This window comes from Myxine glutinosa, chromosome 4 (assembly GCF_964187855.1).
Source record: "Myxine glutinosa chromosome 4, kmMyxGlut1.1, whole genome shotgun sequence".
NCBI classification, from domain to species: domain Eukaryota; kingdom Metazoa; phylum Chordata; class Myxini; order Myxiniformes; family Myxinidae; genus Myxine; species Myxine glutinosa.
In genome coordinates this window covers 59,047,722-59,068,160 of record NC_136264.1, presented here as the reverse complement: position 1 = coordinate 59,068,160, position 20,439 = coordinate 59,047,722, and the positions used below count along the sequence as shown (strand labels likewise).

The following is a 20,439-nucleotide window of genomic DNA, read 5'->3' as shown; positions in this document are numbered from 1 at the left end:
GGTGGACTTGTCTCACTTTATTTTATTTATTCATGAAGAGATAATATAATCACAAAATACCTTTTTAGAATGCAAGTACTTTTCTGAATTTACTTGTACTATGGTGCAAGACCCTGCACTGTGATTATTGTTTAAAGCCCATTGCATGAACCTGTGCTTTGCTGTCCCATGCCACATCAGCCTGTATTGTGCTGTTTCTCAAACTAAATTGGTTTGTGGTTTGTTTATTGACAGGTTTTGGGCAAGAACAAGGACGGGTCAACTCTTCAAATATCCAAGCTATGTTAAACGTCTTGCAACTAAATTTCTGGCAAGGCAAACGAGTGGGGCTGTCGTATGTTTAGCCAGGAATTTTATCAGCTTGAAACCCATTCCATTGAATTCCCACCCTCTCATCTCCGAACATTCCTGCTTGGTCCAGTAAGAGCACCGCTCTTACTAATCGACTGTTTGATTCGTTATGCTTGCAATGCCCCTACACAGTTTTACTCCTGACACGGGATGAATTTGGAGTGGATCATGAAACAAGCTGCCCATGACTTGTCTGCGCATTGTATTGTTCCAGAAAGACAGTCGGCTTTGACTTTTCTTCCACCTCCTCACCTCCATCCCCTCTCCCTCAACTCCAACCCTTTTTTTATTTTATTTCATATGACCTCAAAGGGTCTTTGAGGAGTTGTTGTTTTCTTCTGCCCTTTATTAAGGGGTGAGGTCCGATGGCACCAAGCTCCTGCCCTGCCTTGACTACGACACTCCTCCGCTCCCCTCTGTCCCACTCCCTCCACTGATAAAAAATCACATGCAGGACAAAGACCTCGATGTACATTGTACATTTGTTCACGCTGTCTGTCTGCCTCCAGACGTCAGTCTATGATCGAGGAACTACTTAACATGTTGATTGTCGACTCTTGCCGGCAGTCAAAAGCCCTGGATCATGCAGAACAAGCTTGTTTCAGTTATAATCATTTATTTTCGCATTGTAACCATCTCTTTTTAATAGTCTTAGTTGAGTTGAAGTGAGCTTTGCTCACATCATATTTGTATACTTTCGTGATTTTCAATTTCACATATAATGGTGCAACACAAATTTGATCATGATTATTACATTGATTTAAGTTCACCGAACTGCCAGCAGATATTTTGTTGTTTTCTGGCACTGCAGCATATTCTGTTTACAATACAATAGCGTAATCGTTTCTTTGAGAATACTCGTAGTCCATCGTGTGATAATTTCGATTTAATTTTATATTTTGAACTCTGTGGAACACAAATCGCCTTTTTGGTATTTGAATATAAAAAAAAACCTTTCGTTTAGCATTACAAACGTGGACAAAAATTTTACGCCATCTTGATCAATCAAATTTGCCGCTCTCGCCCTCGGCATTGGGATATATCAAGATTCCAACAAAAATGTGGTTCAAAGGATCGTGCTCGGAAACACAAGAGTTTAAAAGACCCTTCCCATGTCCTTTTTCTCAAGACTGCTTGGGATCAGATTTCTATGAACTCTGTAGTTTTACATGAGTTACATGGACAGCAGACAAAATGGGCAAACTGATGAAATATTTTGAAATGTTGTGGACAGATTATCACAAAACTACGTGGATGAGTTGGTTAGGTGACAAGAACGAGCTGATTCGATTTTGGTTCAGGTCCGGTTCCAGATCCGGCTGATAGTGGGATATAAAATGCAAACTGGTCAGCTTGGGGGAGGTACGTGCTTTCCCAACTGCTGTTCTAGTTTTGTTGTTATAAGTGGCGCGTGTAGTTAGTCCCCTACACGGAGGGGACTATAGGTTTGCTATCTGTCCATCCCAACTGTGGTTTTCTGCACCTTTTTCCATACCCTTTAACGTATTCAACTGAAACTTGGTACATGGCTTTATTATGCTGGGTTTCGAGGCATTTCACCAATTTTTCACGGAGTTGTGCCCTTTTTGCTTGGAACAAGAACATTCTTTGGGACCGGTAGGGGACACGTATTGCAAAGCAATTCTCCCTCTTATTTTGTTTTTACTGCCTAAAACCTTCCCGTGCACACCCTCCTTCCCCCACCCCATACCCCTTCCCAACCCCCTTCCCTCTTCTCATGCTAGTTCAACCACAAGTTTTCAACTCGTTTAGTTCAGTGGTACAGGAGTGCATGGATGTTAAAACCCACACTTTTTGAGTTATCGTATTTGCATTTTATAAGTATGCCATCCTACCATCTAAAATAAGATGATTTTTCTGTGTGTATGCATGTCTGATAATTACAGAATGGAAAACTGCTGGGCCAATCTCCACCAAATTTTGCATATGTGCTGGGAGTACCCAGGGTCAGGTCACAACACACAATACACAACAACATGCATTTTAAGGCCATTTTCCCTGCAAGAGTGGGGGTTAGCCATCCCCGCTATGAGGTCAGGTCACAGGCACAAAATAATCCCTCATTTCATTTAGTCATGGGTGGTGGAGACGACACGTGGCATAGTGCAAGTGGTTTACTGACCCCTGTTGGAGAGAGGGGGGGATTACTAGCCATGGCACAAATATATTTGCTGCAACTCCCCCTCCCCATGTCACTCCCGCAGGGAGCACGTGCTTCAACTGTTTATAAACCCGCTTGTGTGTTGTCACACCAACGTGTTCATGGGCATGTTTCCTCTATTATTGGGACACTGCCATTTGCAAGCACATCAAAACGATGTGCTAAATCTGGAAAAGTATGAGGATGTGCATTTGGAGACTAGTTTGCAGCATGTTGGGACACTGTTAACAACAGCAACATGGTACAGGATCTTAAAGGTTTAATGAAATTGAAAAGGGATTGGTGTTGCCAAAGTGGTCTCTTGGCAAAGGTTATGCTTTATGGTTTACCGATGCCTTCTGAGCAAGCAGTTGGGGCAGGAATTTGATTTTTTTTTTTTAGGGTCCCTGCAAATTAGTGCATGGGTTCTTTAACGTCCACCAACTCATGCCGGCAGACGGCACGCCAAGTTTAACGTCCATACTAGGGACGACACACACATCGATGAATCATCCTGTCTGGGAAACAACACCAAAGAGATGACAGTTTATTGCTGGGCCGGGATTTGCACCCAGGCAAGTGTGTTTATATCTTGAAACCATGGATTATTCGTTTAAAAAAATAATAAGTGAAGATTTTGTGTGTGTGTTCTATAATTTAGGCTCTTGGAGAAGCCAGAACACAGATGGACCAGGATGAACAGAACAGTAGAAAGAGGGGGGGGGGGGGGGATGGGAAACTCACCAACAGCAGGGAAGGACAAAATAGGAGACTTGGAAGGATAAAGGGCATGGGGAAGAATAAAAGTACTACATGCATACATATACATACATGCATACATAAATACATACAGCGTCTATATGTCCACTAAGGAAGTTGGTTCCTCAGTAATGTGAGAACACGGGGTGAACACGATGGATACAACTGAAAACTCTCAAGCACAGAAGAGGAAGGAAAAACTGGAAACCCCAAAAGAGTTGGGTTTGGGTAGGGTTAATTGGGGTAGAAAAATATTAGGGTAGTAGACTGGACATGACCTGAGATGTTGGTGAACGGCTGTCTTTAAGATCTAGAGGGAAGGATGAGATTGAAGAAGATGTTGAAGGTGATTCCCCAGGCAGGAGAACAGAGGAAGAAATGAGTAGATGTGAGCTTTGGGAGGTTTACTAGAAGAGCGTCACTGGCAAATCGTGTACACGCTGCAGAAACCTGGGTGCTAATAGGAGTAGGGGATAGAGCATGGAAAGGGCAATGGTGCAAGACCAGAAACAAGGTGGTGAAAGACTGAGACCACCTACCCTGTCTTTAATGTGAAAGGGATAAACCCAGAGACTCGGCTTCATTGTCAGAGGTACTGATAATTTTGAAGGTCTTGGTGTCCAAGCCGAGCAAGGTGTGAGACAAAGGCATCAGCCCAGAGGAGAGAGAGCAGTCTTCCATCGAGCTGCAAATAAAGGCCTTGTGTGTCGATAAAATTTTAGGTGTGCCAAGGAAGGACTTTGTACGACAGAGGATTCCCAGTAGACGGAACATGACCTGTCTTTTTGTAATGAGTGGTGGAGATGACACGTGGCATAGTGCAAGTGGTTTACTGACCCCTGTTGGAGAGAGGGGGGATTACTAGCCATGGCACAAATATATTTGCTGAAACTCCCCCTCCCATCCCACCTGCCCGTCCCACCTATCACACTATGGATCTGCCGGTTTATAATCCGGCTTGTTGTGTGTCACACCACCGTGTTCACGGACATGTTTCCTCTATTATTGGGACACTGCCATTTGCAATGGCTGGCTTCTGAGACCAGCTTTAAAATGTGGTTTGCCCAAGAAAGATCATGGTTGATAATGAAACCCAGGAGTTTGAGTGACAACTTCAAGAATATTGTTAAAGTATATGGGGGAGGGTGGGGGTGCAGGATGGTGTTGGGTGGGTTGCCACACTGTCTTTTCAGGGATCGTGAGAGTGTGAAATTCGTCAGGATTGAACGACATATTCCAAATGTTTGCCCAGCTTGGGATTTTGTCAAGGTCTGAAATAGAGGAAGAGGCTGCAGCCTGTGCCTGTATGAGGGATGTCATGGCAGAGGGTAGAGTCATCAGCGAATAGATAAAGGGGATTTTCCAGAGGGTCAGAGAGATCATTGATGAAGATCGGGAATATAATTGGACCCTGAACACTGCCTTGGGGCACTCCAGCCTTGACAGGAAGAGGAGGTGAAAGGATTACGTTGAGAGCCACTTGTTGGCTACTAGAATAGAGGAAGTCAGTAAGCCATGTATGGAGTTAAGTGGAATGCCAGGCTGTATGTATCAAAAGCACGAGATATGTCCAGAGAGATGGCCTTGATCTCATGGCTGACATTGAGGGCTTCCATCTATTGTTGGGTGAGTACAAGGAGCATGTCCAAGGTAGAATGACCTGGCCTGAATCCAAACTTGTGATCTGTGATGAGACCATTGGAGAAAAGGAAGGATTTCATATCAACTGCAACTATGGGTTCCTTACCTTGCTGATGGTTGGAAGTAAGCTGTATAGGTATGTAGTTAAGAGGACCGGTTTTTGCACAATGTTTGTATAATGCAGTGATGTTGTCTGACTTCAAAGCAGATTGAAGATTGCTTCGGGCAAACGATACAACAAAGAGCCTTTGCCATTTGTCTTCCCAAGGCTGCGTGTGTGTGTGCCACTCTGTTCCATACCACACACTTGACCAACAAATATGTGTGTGTCAACTATGTTTTTTTTTTTGGTTTTTTTTAACATTTCATCGTTTTAAAAAAAATTGATATATGTGGGAAAATTACACACGCAGACCAGGAATCGAACCCAGATCCTCTGGTGAACCCTGCCAATGCTCTTCGGTATTCATGGTGTGCACACACAACCCTAACAACCGTTTTGGAAGTACAGCTCCACAATCGGTGCCCTCTGTTGAAGTGTCCACTTACCCATGATAAATTCAACCCTTAAGATTAACCTGCACTGGAAAAACAAACAGTTAGTACATTGCCTTCACCACAATGTGCAATGCAAATACAGTCATGACTTTTGGCGGACCCTGTATAATGATGTAATAATGTGGGTGGAGGCAGAATCGGCCAACGTCGAAGATTGTCGAGCTCGTTGCATTTGCCACAATTTGTAACAGTGCATCATGTGGTTAAAATAATTACGCGATTTTATTAAATAAAATCGCATATGGAACTTAAGACTCCCTTTTCTGTTCATGTGTCGATGCTGACATCGATAAATATTGAACAGTAATAATTATGATAATTTGTGTTGCATTTGCAGACACTTACATGGAGTTTAGCAAGGTTCCAGAGATTTGTGAAGCATAAATTGTATCACTAACGTCACATAAGATGGTACTGACATGCTTGTCAATATTGAGGCATCATCTGGAAGGATAGTGAGTACTGGGTAGGCTACAAAAGTATTTTCATGTGCACGGCCTGCCGTGGCTAGGGTTAACCCCTATAGGCAGGTACTGCGCGCCTCCAACTAAAGCGCATCCTGATAGGTGGTTATATCAGTCCATCGGTAACCTCTAGAGGAGCTAGTAATTATCGGATTACCATTATCCCTTCCAGAGAAAACCCAATGAACTGAAACGTTTTGTATGTGAGGCAAGGCAAGCACATGGTTTTTGGGAGATATCAATACTTTATTGGATGGTACACAGCATGAACGGAACAATATTGGGACAGACAGGTATATAATTCACGATGGTTAAAGGAACTAGCTCTCTAGGCATCACCTTCCCAAATCTCATCCGCTCATAACCATTCCGAGTTGTGAGGATATAGCAACCTGAGCAGTGACAAGGGTGCAGCTGGGGGTCGTCTTTCTCCGACGTGTGATTTGCCAGCATGTGCCTTAACAGAACGAGAGCAGGGAACGAACGATGACGGTGCATCCAGAAGGAGCACAGCGAGAGAGCATGAGATTTACAGCTGCCTTGGCTTTTATAATTTCCCGACAATCCCCTCCCCTCGGGGTCACGTTTGTCCGCTCCATCACAGCAGCCAATGCCGGAGCTCCACACACCTGGCAGCAGCCAATCACATCATCCATGGGCATACCCACGGTGGTGGCTCCTGTGCATGCATGTGCAGGGCCATTTTGAAGCCCAGCATATTTTATTTGCATGGTTCACTACCAATTACGTGCATGCATGGGAAGTCGTGGAGCCTATCACATGCCCCCATCTAGCAGACTGGTCACCGAGGTGCCCCACCAAACTTGTTTCGGACGAGGGGGAACAATCAACAGGACATTCTTATCTTGTCTAACCATTAAGTTGGACAATGTCATCCCCTTAGCGGTGTAATGAAGGACAACTTTGCAATAAACTTAGAGCTCACTACAGGAAAATGGTTCTAATAAAAAGGTGCACCCATAGAACGTAATATTATGTTCTGCCAGACATTCATCAATCAAAGAAGACTTGCTCATGTGCTAAATCTCTCACCATGTATAACCTGATAAACTAGAACGGCACTCAGTAGAGAGCACACCTCCGCCTGGTTGGCCATACCACTCAATGGTGAAGAAAAAACCACCTTTAGAGGCCATTTTTCCCCGCAAGCGGGGGTTGGCCTTTTTCGGGAACTGTGGTTGTTGTTGTTTTTCGGTCCCCTTTTTGAAGCAATGTTTTACGGCCGGATGCCCTTCCTGACGCCAACCCTTTTTGCCGCCTTTAACGACAAGCAGGGAATTACCAGTGAACTGGTACTCAATTTGCCGACCTCGGAAGGATGACAGGCTGAGTCAACCCCCCTGGCGTTAATTCAGCGATTGACCGGGATTCGAACCCAGGATCCTAGGATCCTAAGCCGGCACCCTAGCCGCTAGCCCAACACCAGGGACTCAATGGTGAAGAATGACTGAAAAATTCTACTAGTTGGATCCGGATCCGGATCTTCACCAAAATTGAATCGATTCTTCTTTGTCACACACACAACCTCTCCACCAAGTTTTGTCCAAATCCGTCCACAACCTTTTGAGATATCCTGCTATGTATAATTATTTGCCCTATCACCCAATGGTGAAGAATCACTTTAAAAATTGTAGAATCCGGATCTTCACCAAAATCTAATCATTTCGTCCTTGTCACATACGCGACATATCTGCCAAATTTCGTCCAAATCCGTCCACAACGTTTTGAAATATTTTGTTCACAAACGGACAGACAGGGGTGAAAACATAATCTCCATCAAACCTTGATGGCGGAGGTAATGAATCGGCTCAGAAATTGAAAGGGCAGGTTGGAAAAAATAAAATCACCTTGCGTGTATACAGTGCATTCAGGGAGTATTCAGACCCCTTCACTTTTTCACATTTTGTTATGTTGCAGCCTTCTGTTGAAATCATTTAAATTCATTTTTTTCCTTATCAATCTACACTCAATACCCCATAATGATGAAGAGAAAACAGGATTTTAGAAAGTTTTGCAAATTTATTAAAAATAAAAAACTGAAATATGACATTGACATAAGTATTCAGACCCTTTACTATGACACTTGAAACTTAGCTCAGGTGCCTCCCATTTCTCTTGATCATCTTTGAGATGTTTCTACACCTTGATTGGAGTCCACCTGTGGTAAATTCATTGATTGGACATGATTTGGAAAGGCACACACCTGTCTATATAAGGTCTCACAGCTGACAATGCACATCAGAACAAAAACCAAGCCATGAGGTCGAAGGAACTGTCTGCAGAGCTCAGAGACAGGATTGTGTCGAGGTACAGATCTGGGGAAGCCTACAAAAAAAATCTCTGCTGCATTGAAGGTTCCCAAGACCACAGTGGCCTCCAGAATTCTTAAATGGAAGAAGTTTGGAACGACCAGTACTTTTCCTAGACCTGGCCGCCCGGCCAAACTGAGCAATCGGGGGAGAAGGGTCTTGGTAAGAGAGGTGACCAAGAACCCGATGGTCACTGGCTGAGCTCCAGAGATCCTGTGTGGAGATGGGAGAAACTTCCAGAAGGACAACCATCACTGCAACACTCCACCGATCTGGGCTTTATGGCAGAGTGGCCAGATGGAAGCCTCTCCTCAGTGAAAGACACATGAAAGCCCACTTGGAGTTTGCAAAAAAACATGTAAAGGACTCTCAGACCGTGAGAAACAAGATTCTGTGGTCTGAGGAAACCAAGATTGAAGTTTGGCCTCCGTATACGTATGTGTATATATAAAATTATAATTTAAGTTCTCCAGCCTATATATATATAATATATTGTTGTAGGTGACGGGTCGCGCCTCCCGGCACGGCCGTCCCACGGGTGCAACGCCGGCTGGTTCGACACAGATCTCGGGTTACGCGCCTCTATCGCGATACCAAATTACACCTGTGCCTTGCCAGTTGGGGAGACACCCGTCGCTACAGGTTGGGTTTGTCAGAGACCGAGCGAAGTCTGCCGCAACCTGTAGCCAGCTTGGTTTTAATTACAAATCGAGCGGATTGCTCTTCAATGCGACACAGATGAATGCAGTGCGGCAACTTCCATACGAATCAACCAGATTTAATGGGGGAACATTAGGGTACACAAAACAAGCAAGGCGTTCTTGATAACATTATAATTCAACTATGAGTAATAACCCGCTCTTATCTAGGGAGCTACAATTAAGGGTTTCGCGGGGTGACCCTAACGAGATAAACCTTAGGCCTGTACAACATTCATACAAGACAGGGGGGTACTTGGTGGTGTTGATGGACGAGAGGTGAAGATGTGAAAAGGGCGAATGCAGCTCGTAACAAGCCGATGTCGCCGGATTTGAAGGCCCCGCTTGGGCCTGCAGTCTGCCAAATGGCGGCCCGCCCTCTTATTGGCCACGCATCAAGCGTCGCGAAATGGCGGCCACCCGCTCTCCTTATCGGCCACGCGATCAGCACGATTTTCCGTTTCTCCCGCTCAACCACGCGCGGAGAGAGCTCTCCGGCGGGAACCCGCCGCGAAGGCCTGTCCACACGCCATCCGCGCATGCGTCTTTTTCCACCTCCTCCCTCGCCCGTGCTCAGCGACTACCTGGAAGCGCCGCTTCCGGTTTTCGATGGCGCTTGTCGTTTTTGCCCGCTCAATCGCGCTTTCTCACGTCAATCCATTGCCTCGATCATGGCATTGCCACCGAGGCCGGTCTTAATGGAACTTGCACCTTGTTTGATTGTCAAGATGTAATTAAAAGGGAACCGTCTCTTGTACACCACCAATGCACCACACAAAACAGCCTGCTACACCTTCCGACACAAAACTACCATCCCAGTACAGACGATCTATGGTAAACATACATCTAAGAGGGGACCTGAACTAGTTCTATATTTAATAAACCACTAAGGGCCATTTCCGCAACACTACGCCCACCTTTCTCCCGAGGCTCTCCCGAGCCTCCACTAGGGGCAGCCCGCGGGAATGGCCCTGTCTAACGTACAGCACAAATCTCCCATTTACTCTAACCCACAACATTGCAAGCACTTAACTCCAAGAAGCAAAGTATCAGTAAGATTGGCATGTCCCTATCCTAGTGTGTCGGATCACTAATCTAACAAACACATCCACACTCTATGCACAATACTTAACATTCTAATTATGCATTTGCGCAGGAGGGCATTCAATGTTACTTTCAACACCAATATTCACATCGGAGCAAGACATTCAGAGTTTCAAAGCTTCTTGACGTGTTCGCTCCTTCACGCCTCCTCCCGGCAGTGTTGTGTCTTCACCCCAGAGGGGTTTCCTTACTTCGTGGCCTTATTGGCCTCTCACCAGGTGAGTTCAGTCGGCCCAGTGGCCTAATCTCACAAAGAGTCCTTCGGCCCACTGAGCCCACAAGACGGCATGAATCTTCGGCTGCAACAGCCCGCAAAAGCACTTTGGCCTCCATGGCCCACAAAAATGCTTCGGCCCACATGGCACACAAAAATGATCCGGCCACATGGCCTACAAAATGCTCCGGCCACATGGCCCACAACCGAGCAGCAGCAGGCAACAAGCCCTGCCTTGGACAGCAGGTGGCACAGTTCTACCGATGGTAAGCAAATGCAGTCTGGAGGCATTCTTGAGGGTGCAAGTGGGGGTGATGACCTCAGCCCAGGCAAAATGAAGAGTACCCTTAACCTTCCTTGCCTGACTTATCTTGGTACGACTTGTTTTAGTATGGTCTTCTTAAAAAGTCCTTTCACTTTTTAGCTGACAGGATGGTGTGCTTCTTAATCAATTGTTATCTGTGTGCTCATGACACACTGGTGGCTTCTCTGGCACTTGGAGAGGGCGACCGAACCTGGCCCTTGTTCACAACTTTCCCATCAACACGACTCGTACCAGGTGTCACACATGAATGGTGCGGAGGAGAGTTCATCGAACCTAACCTTTTACTTAAAGCTCTAACCAATGGCACAAACCCTGCCATTGCCACAATGATCCTAATGACCCATTTTTCCCAACCTGGCACACTGTTCCATTCTTTTAAACCTGGGCAAGGCCCTTATTTGTCTCTTTTTCTTCACTTGGTGGTGCCAGGCATAACTCATTGGCTGGGGAGTGTGACTACAACTAGGCCTCTTTGCCTGCTTCCAATAGGTGGTGGGGGACACCCAGCGACCTCGGGGTTCACCTGAGCGCGCCTCTGGCGCTCCTAAATAAGGGGTGGCTCTCTAGCCCCCACACTGTGCTCTCCAAGCACTCTAACCGGGTGGCTCTCTAGCCCCCGCACTGTGCTCTCTTAGCACTCTAAACCCTACTGTCTGGTGTCCCCTCCCGACTCACCAACTTCCAATACCATGTCACACTCCCAGCCAGTACCACCATACCTTGGCTGCACCTACCCCTAGCAGTCCGCCTGCACAATGGAACAGCAGCCAGAATCCACGTCAAATCCACTAAGTCCCCCTAACCTACACTCACTTGGTTAGGAGACTCCTACCAACAGGGTACATTGTTCGCACTCACTCCCCTCATTCACACAATCACGCCATTCATCCCAAACACCTTCGTCATTCATTCCACAGTGCCACACACCCAGTCCACAACACCATCCAACACCTTCCACTTTTTGCAGGGGTGTTTAACGCCCTGTCTGTCATGTCCCCACTATTTCTCTCACTTTTTTTTTTTTTTTTTTTTTTTAAATAGTCACGCACATCCACTTGTGCCACTCTTGTCTCTTCTGTCAGTCTCTCAATTTGCAATCTCTCTCGATATTATTTTCAGTCAAGAATTCCCTTTTTTTTTTTTCTTTCCAATCTGGCCTGCTTCTGTGGCTCATTGGAAAGGGAGTGAGGGAAGGAATCCCTCATTACCCCTTACATGGCCCCGCCGCCTTTCCGCCACGGCTCATAAGGGTCACGTCTCAATTGGGGTCGTGGTCCACCCCCTCCTTTTCTCCAGGGTTCGCGGAAGTCAGGTAGACCCCACTTGGGGGAGCGGCCTCCCCCTCTTCTCTTTAATTCCCTGAAGACAGGTAAATCCCATTTAGCTAGCCGAACCCCTCGTGTCCTCAGAGAGGTCCGATGACCAAGGGACACCTGGCGGTGTCGTTGCTGGGCCCCTCTTGTTCGAAAATGGGTCCAGGGAGTATGTGACGCATGCCAACGCCGCCTGCTACGCATCTGCGCTCTACCTCGAAGTTCCTGTGAAGCTGAGGGAGAAATTACAATCCCCTTTCTAAAGCCTGCTCCTGGTGGAATTTCTATTTCCCCTTGCACCTCGAACCTATTTCCTACGTCACCACTCATTCCATGCTCCGCACTCACACACGTTTCGGCCTTGACAGCACACCCCGGTGCTGTAAACTGGACTATGGGCTCACAGCATTCATCCACAGGCATTCCATCCACACATTCAGGTGTCACGCATATGTGCACCCCATCGGACAGAGTCTCTTGATTAACATCAAATCCAATTGCGAACTTAAGCTCATCATCCGCACCATGTATGCAGATGCCCACGTACCTGCTTCGTTCCAAAGTCACATCGGTCCGGTCGCTCATCATTGGTTCGCCACACTCCTCTGGGCCTGTCAGCTTCACTTGCTGGACCTGCTCAAAATGTGTTTCATGAGTCAACAACCCCGTATACTCCCTCCATGTCTCCATCACCAGGGTTTGCTCCAATTGTTGTTTCATTCGACGAGTGATGCCAATCAAGTCCTGCACCACTAACATTCCTCCCTGTGATGACGTCACACATCCCACATTATTGTGCTGCCCTACTTCCTGGCTCCATTTTCTTTCCCAGTTGAGTCGTTCTTCCTCTCTGAGCCTTTTTAGTTGTTCGTTACCTTTCCGGAGTCTTTCCATCTCTGCGGACTCCACCCTTGCTTTCTCCTTTAATTGGTCAATTTCCGATTCATATTCCTCTTGTTTCTTATGCCACCGTCCCTCTTGTGCTTCATTCTCCAACCTCGTCGTTTCTCTCAATTGATTGATTTCCTTTTCCTGCTTCATTCGTTGTTCTTTCATTACACGTTCATCCATCTCATTCTTTGACCTTGCTTTGGCTTCTGCCTGTTCGATCTGCACAGTGTAGTTCCTTTTTAGTTGATCAATTTCAAATTCATATTCTTTTTGTTTCGTATCCCATCGTCTCTTTTGTTCTTCATTCTCCAATCTCGTCGTTTCCCTCAATTGATTGATTTCCTTCTCCTGCTTCATTCGTTGTTCTTTCATTACACGTTCATCCATCTCATTCTTTGACCTTGCTTTGGCTTCTGCCTGTTCGATCTGCACAGTGTAGTTCCTTTTTAGTTGATCAATTTCAAATTCATATTCTTTTTGTTTCGTATCCCATCGTCTCTTTTGTTCTTCATTCTCCAATCTCGTCGTTTCTCTCAATTGATTGATTTCCTTCTCCTGCTTCATTCGTTGTTCTTTCATTACCCTTTCATCCATGTCATTCTTTAACCTGGCTTTGGCTTCCATCTGTTCAATCTGCACAGTGTGGTTCCTTAACGTTTCCTTCTCCGTCCTCTCTCTTTCCTCACTTAACATCCTCAGCTTGTTTTGTAATTCCCTTTCTTTGTTTTGGTGTTTCTGTAACTCCATCTCATTTTTTAGTCTTGCTTTACCTTCTATCTGCTCAATCTGCCCAGTGTGTTTCCTTAACATTTCACTCTCCATCCTCTCTTTTTCCTCACTTATCTCCTCTACTCTTTCGCATGCTTCCTCTCTCCTTTTGTCCATCCTCTTCCCGTATTCCTTGCTACTTTTCATTTGACGTGCCAGTTCATTTCCTCTGTACTCTGATTCCCGAAACTGGCTTGATTTCTCAGACAATTCTTCCTTCAGTTGTTCCAATTCCAAATCGTGTTCCTCTCTTTCCTTTTTCAAGTTCTCCCGATCCCGGGCGTTTCTGCTTTGTTCTTTCTCTATTCTCTTGTTCAGTTTGCTCTTCTCTTGTTCCATGTATTCCTCCCCTCTTTTTATCTTCTGTTCTAGGCTTTCTCTTGTCTGATCACCGGATCTTACCTTTTCCTTCAGTTGTTCCAACTCAGTTGTTCCAACTCCCCTCTACTTTCCTCTTTTCTCCCTGTAGTACCTGGACTTTTTCCACCAATTGATTCCCTATGCCTTCCAATTCGAGAATCCGTGCTCGTTCCCATCTGGAATCTGTGTTGTCTCGCAATGCGCCGGCCAAGGCCATTTCCGTCCAGTGAATTCGTTCCTGTGCATCGACCAATTGTTGTGACTCCCTTTGCTCCTCATTTTCCTGAACCTCACTTGCCTGCTGTAGTGCCTCATGCAATTTCGTGTGTAACTCCCCAATATAATCCTCCTTACACTCCACCTGCTCCCAGGCATCCCCCAATCGTGCATGAAGCTCGTTAATGTACGCATTGTCGTCCTGCTTATTTTGCCATGACGCATGCTGTGACCACGTGGTTTGGATCGGTGGGTGGGAGCGTTTTCTTCGTGATGTGCGGCTCGTTGCACTCTTAATACCGATTCTCTCCCACCTCGTGTCACGCTGCTGAGCCGCGCAGCCATTTTGCGACTCCATCTTCCTTTATAAATTACGAAGTTTGACACCCAATCCACTCAAAATAAAAATGAAACCAAATTTGGAATTTGCGAGCGACGTGTTTTTTTTTGTTTTTTTTCTCTTTACGCGCCTCTCACAATCGATGTTCGGGGTGCGAAATGCACCCCAGGTCCAAATCCCACTCCTGACACCAGTGTTGTAGGTGACGGGTCGTGCCTCCCGGCACGGCCGTCCCACGGGTGCAACGCCGGCTGGTTCGACACAGATCTCGGGTTACGCGCCTCTATCGCGATACCAAATTACACCTGTGCCTTGCCAGTTGGGGAGACACCCGTCGCTACAGGTTGGGTTTGTCAGAGACCGAGCGAAGTCTGCCGCAACCTGTAGCCAGCTTGGTTTTAATTACAAATCGAGCGGATTGCTCTTCAATGCGACACAGATGAATGCAGTGCGGCAACTTCCATACGAATCAACCAGATTTAATGGGGGAACATTAGGGTACACAAAACAAGCAAGGCGTTCATAACATTATAATTCAACTATGAGTAATAACCCGCTCTTATCTAGGGAGCTACAATTAAGGGTTTCGCGGGGTGACCCTAACGAGATAAACCTTAGGCCTGGACAACATTCATACAAGACAGGGGGGTACTTGGTGGTGTTGATGGACGAGAGGTGAAGATGTGAAAAGGGCGAATGCAGCTCGTAACAAGCCGATGTCGCCGGATTCGAAGGCCCCGCTTGGGCCTGCAGTCTGCCAAATGGCGGCCCGCCCTCTTATCGGCCACGCATCAAGCGTCGCGAAATGGCGGCCACCCGCTCTCCTTATCGGCCACGCGATCAGCACGATTTTCCGTTTCTCCCGCTCAACCACGCGCGGAGAGAGCTCTCCGGCGGGAACCCGCCGCGAAGGCCTGTCCACACGCCATCCGCGCATGCGTCTTTTTCCACCTCCTCCCTCGCCCGTGCTCAGCGACTACCTGGAAGCGCCGCTTCCGGTTTTCGATGGCGCTTGTCGTTTTTGCCCGCTCAATCGCGCTTTCTCACGTCAATCCATTGCCTCGATCATGGCATTGCCACCGAGGCCGGTCTTAATGGAACTTGCACCTTGTTTGATTGTCAAGATGTAATTAAAAGGGAACCGTCTCTTGTACACCACCAATGCACCACAAAAAACAGCCTGCTACACCTTCCGACACAAAACTACCATCCCAGTACAGACGATCTATGGTAAACATACATCTAAGAGGGGACCTGAACTAATTCTATATTTAATAAACCACTAAGGGCCATTTCCGCAACAATATGTATGTTGTAAAGTGTTGTACGTCATTGTGCCTTGAAACTAGATCTCTTGATCAAAATCTTGTGGATGTGGCAGTTCTATAAAGAATTTGAGGAATGGTAAGTTCTTCCGACCTTTATACACTTGATTGAAGACTTGGGATTTGAGCAGCTTAATATGGTTACCAAGAGATTAAAGCTACAAACAGTGTCTTTGAGGGAAACTCGAGACGGTTTGACTCAATGTTTGAAATTTGTCCCAAATCTCATGTGAAATGTACTCGGGACTCATGATTGTGCATGCAGACAGGATCGCAGACTTGGATGTTCCTTTTATATTTGCGGTTTCAGTTATTTACTTTTCTTTTGGTTGCAACTGTACCACATAGTTTTGTTCTGAGCCAGTTTCACTAAAACCCAGCAAGTGTACACCTTGGTTATGTGTGTGAATGAAGCTATGGAGCTGAAAACCTGGTCGAATGGTCAATAAAGTAAATTGGATGCAGTGAAAAATAAATATCTGGATTATTTAATAAATTTCAGACAAATCTTGTAACTGTTCGTAATTGTGCTTTACTGAGCCATTCCCACTCAGTCGGCTCCATTACCTCGATACGGCAACAGGTGACGGCTTTGAACAAAGCGGAAACTGCACAATGCTACAATTGAGTTATTTTTTCTTTGTTTATTATCGGAATGTAGCGATCGCAAGTTCGTTGTACATTTGACCATCGGAGCAAAAATTGTTGCTTGACGGAATGAACAGTGGATTGATTTGGGCCACCGAGCAATTGGACTAGCATCATTCATTGTGGCATCTGGTGTTGAGTGCACACTTAACATGGGGTCAGCATTTTGGCGTTCCCATTTGGTCACTTGGCTCTGCCGAGAATCGAACAAAGAATATCCACAGTGTGGTCTGGATGGTCTTTTTTGTAAGATTGTAGTCCTGGACTCTTGTTGTTGGGAACCACGTTGGCCTGGCCAGCAGGGGGCGTGCCAAGCTTGCTGTAACAGCTTCACTGCATTTATCTGAAGATGGTCTGCTTGTGACTTTGGGTGTTTTCTGGGTTATGTTTGGACCTTTTGACAAACCATGAACTATGAATAAGGAAGCTTTTTCAACTATTGTTGTAGAAAGTGATGGGAGGCTAAATTTAGTATTGCAAATTGGAACTATAAGATTTTCAGCTTTTATGCAGCCACTGCACTGATGGAATTTTGGTTCTAACGATACCTTCACCATACAGGTCTAACCCAGCACCTCCAGCGGCTGGTGGGCCTCCCACTGGACCACCTCCGAACCTCTCGAGTAACAAGAGGCTACAGCAAACCCAGGCTCAGGTTGATGAGGTCAGTAAACCATTCTTTGTTTAAAAGAATGACAAAAATGGCGTTTGTATCATTTGCAATGTATTTATACACCAGTTAATACAAAACAAAGTAGACAAGTGAAGTCTGATTTTATGACTTATGAAAATCGAAGATTTTTCAAGTATATTGATTGGTTGGTCTTGTGCGTTATTCTGTTTGTCTGTCTGTCTATTTGTCAGTCGCCTACAGGTCACAATTTTCAACCGAACTTCACCAAACAGTAGAGTACGTAGATAAGCAAGAAGCCTATTGTTTTTGGGGTCAATAGGTCAATATAGGCCAAAGGTCACCAACTTTGTCAAATTTCTAAAATCCTCAATTTTCATCCGATTGACTTGAAATTTTAAGAGGGTTTGCATACCAGGTCACTGAATTCAACCACCAATTATTTTCGAGGTCATCATAGGCCAACAACTTATTTTGGGATTTCGCTAGTATCATGCTATGCATGACATATTTCTTGTTATTTATTTGCTTTTCATGAAGTTGCTGATGGAATTTTAACGTGTGCTCCTAAGTATATGTAATTGTGCAATTAATAATATTGTCTCCAGTTAATGTGGTGCATACCTGCCTATCTACGATAAATTTGTGTGTGTGTGTGTGTGTGTGTGTGTGTGTGTGTGTGTGTGTGTGTGTGTGTGTGTCGTACTTTTTGTGTCTATCTATTCATTATGTACTATTGAAATGTACCTTTCAATTCTTTAGATTGCTGAGACTCCTTCGACTTTTGAAGACCCTTTAAGACCCCTAAGATTCTTAAGACCCAGAGGACCCAAAATACCCTGAGGGCCCAAAAGTCCCAAAAGTCTCAGATGACCCAAAAGACTCCTTTGGGGCTGGTAGAGGTACGCACACTCACCTCTAGGCTGTCTAACCTGGAATGGAATCTCGCGAGACCCAGCTATAAACTGTCATCTCGGTGTTTCACAGCCAGGATGATTCATCAGTGTGGTTGCCGTCCCTCGGATTGATGTTAAACTGGGCGTCCCATCTGCTGGCATTAGTTTATGTGTATATTGGCAATGCCACTCACATTCACCAAGAGTACGTGTGCTATTGTCGGCACATGAGCAAATTCCCAATTCCGATGTTGTAACCTACAGGGGGCACAGCCACACTCCCTGCACTAAAACTGTTGCAAAAACCAATATTCATTTAGTTCATATGAAAGAAGGTCATTGTTTTCGTGATGCATTGATGGTTTTTATTGCTAATTCCCATTGGTAATTAATTTAAACACTCACTATTAATTAAAACTCTTTTATGCCTCCACAGTCAAAGGCGTAGTATTCTGATTGTGCATCCGACTGTCCGTCCGTGAGTGTGTAGGAAATTTTTGTTACCGGGATAACTTGTCAACTACTGATGGGATTCCTACCAAACTTGGCAAAAATATGGACGACCATACAAAGATTAACTGATTCGATTTTGGGTTCAAAAGGTCTATGGTCGTGACCTTATAATTAAAAAGCATTGTTACCACATTAACTTGTGAACCACAGAAGGGATTTCAACTAAACCTGTCATACATAGAAACTGCGATAGAAAGATGAACTGATTTAAATTAAAAGGTCATGTGCCCTTTGAAAGTAATTTTGCAGATCATATCTCTTCTCCCTCTCCCTCTCCCTCTCCCTCTCTCTCTGTGCCACCCTCTCTCTCTCTGTCCCACCCTCTCCCTCTCTCTCCCTCTCTCTGTGTCCCACCCTCTCTCTCTGTCCCACCCTCTCTCTCTGTCCCACCCTCTCTCTCTGTCCCACCCTCTCTCTCTGTCCCACCCTCTCTCTCTGTCCCACCCTCTCTCTCTGTCCCACCCTCTCTCTCTGTCCCACCCTCTCTCTCTGTCCCATCCTCTCTCTCTGTCCCACCCTCTCTCTCTGTCCCACCCTCTCTCTCTCTCTGTCCTATCCTCTCTCTCTGTCCCACCCTCTCTCTCTGTCCCACCCTCTCTCTCTGTCCCACCCTCTCTCTCTGTCCCACCCTCTCTCTCTGTCCCACCCTCTCTCTCTGTCCCACCCTCTCTCTCTGTCCCACCCTCTCTCTCTGTCCCACCCTCTCTCTCTGTCCCACCCTCTCTCTGTCCCTTCCTCTCTCTCTCTCTGTCCCTTCCTCTCTCTCTCTCTGTCCCTTCCTCTCTCTCTCTCTCTGTCCCTTCCTCTCTCTCTCTCTGTCCCTTCCTCTCTCTCTCTCTGTCCTATCCTCTCTCTCTCTCTGTCCTATCCTCTCTCTCTCTCTCTCTCTCTCTGTCCTATCCTCTCTCTCTCTCTGTCCTATCCTCTCTCTCAGTCCCACCCTCTCTCTCTGTCCCACCCGCCCTCTCTCTCTGTCCCACCCTCTCTCTCTGTCCCATCCTCTCTCTCTGTCCCACCCTCTCCCTCTCCCTCTCACTCTCTCTCTGTCCCACCCTCTCTCTGTCCCATCCTCTCTCTCTGTCCCACCCTCTCTCTCTGTCCCACCCTCTCTCTCTGTCCCACCCTCTCTCTCTGTCCCACCCTCTCTCTCTGTCCCAGCCTCTCTCTCTGTCCCACCCTCTCTCTCTGTCCCACCCACCCTCTCTGTCTGTCCCACACTCTCTGGGAGAGAGGATGGGACAGAGAGGGTCTCTCCCTCTCTGTGTCCCACCCTCTTCCTCTGTCCCTCCCTCCCTCTCTCTCTGTCCCACCCTCTCTGTCCCACTCTCTCTGTCCCACCCATCCTCTCTGTCTGTCCCACCCTCTCTCTCTGTCCCACCCTCTCTCTCTGTCCCACCCTCTCTCTCTGTCCCACCCTCTCTCTCTGTCCCACCCTCTCTCTCTGTCCCACCCTCTCTCTCTGTCCCACCCTCTCTCTCTGTCCCACCCTCTCTCTCTGTCCCACCCTCTCTCTCTGTCCCACCCTCTCTCTCTGTCCCACCCTCTCTCTCTGTCCCACCCTCTCTCTCTGTCCCACCCTTTCTCTCTGTCCCACACTCTCTCTCTGTCCCACCCTCTCTCTCTGTCCCACCCTCTCTCTCTGTCCCACCCTCTCTCTCTGTCCCACCCTCTCTCTCTGTCCCACCCTCTCTCTCTGTCCCACCCTCTCTCTCTGTCCCACCCTCTCTCTCTGTCCCACCCTCTCTCTCTGTCCCACCCTCTCTCTCTGTCCCACCCTCTCTCTCTGTCCCACCCTCTCTCTCTGTCCCACCCTCTCTCTCTGTCCCACCCTCTCTCTCTGTCCCACCCTCTCTCTTTGTCCCACCCTCTCTCTCTGTGTCCCATCCTCTCTCTCTGTGTCCCACCCTCTCTCTCTGTGTCCCACCCTCTCTCT

General features: G+C 46.6%; 2 protein-coding genes across 3 annotated transcripts in view; one reads left to right on the top strand and one right to left on the bottom strand.

The window, feature by feature from the left end:
• The window catches only part of LOC137424681 (vesicle-associated membrane protein 3), a 55,485-nt gene that overhangs the window by 13,479 nt on the left and 21,567 nt on the right, over nucleotides 1–20,439 (top strand). For both annotated transcript variants that reach the window (XM_068112392.2, XM_068112391.2), the window contains exon 2: nucleotides 17,028–17,130. In XM_068112392.2, the coding sequence (XP_067968493.1) occupies nucleotides 17,028–17,130 (103 nt within the window). The remainder of the gene's footprint in view (nucleotides 1–17,027; nucleotides 17,131–20,439) is intronic.
• LOC144891717 (uncharacterized) lies at nucleotides 11,696–13,991 on the bottom strand. The gene has a single exon (XM_078775737.1). It carries the CDS (start codon nucleotides 13,914–13,916, stop codon nucleotides 11,817–11,819), a length of 2,100 nt encoding a protein of 699 aa, XP_078631863.1. The 5' UTR covers nucleotides 13,917–13,991; the 3' UTR covers nucleotides 11,696–11,816.

What these genes read in the sequence shown, in the direction of transcription:
- LOC144891717 (XM_078775737.1), bottom strand. Translation starts at nt 13,916, where the DNA reads ATGGAACAAGAGAAGAGCAAACTGAACAAGAGAATAGAGAAAGAACAA.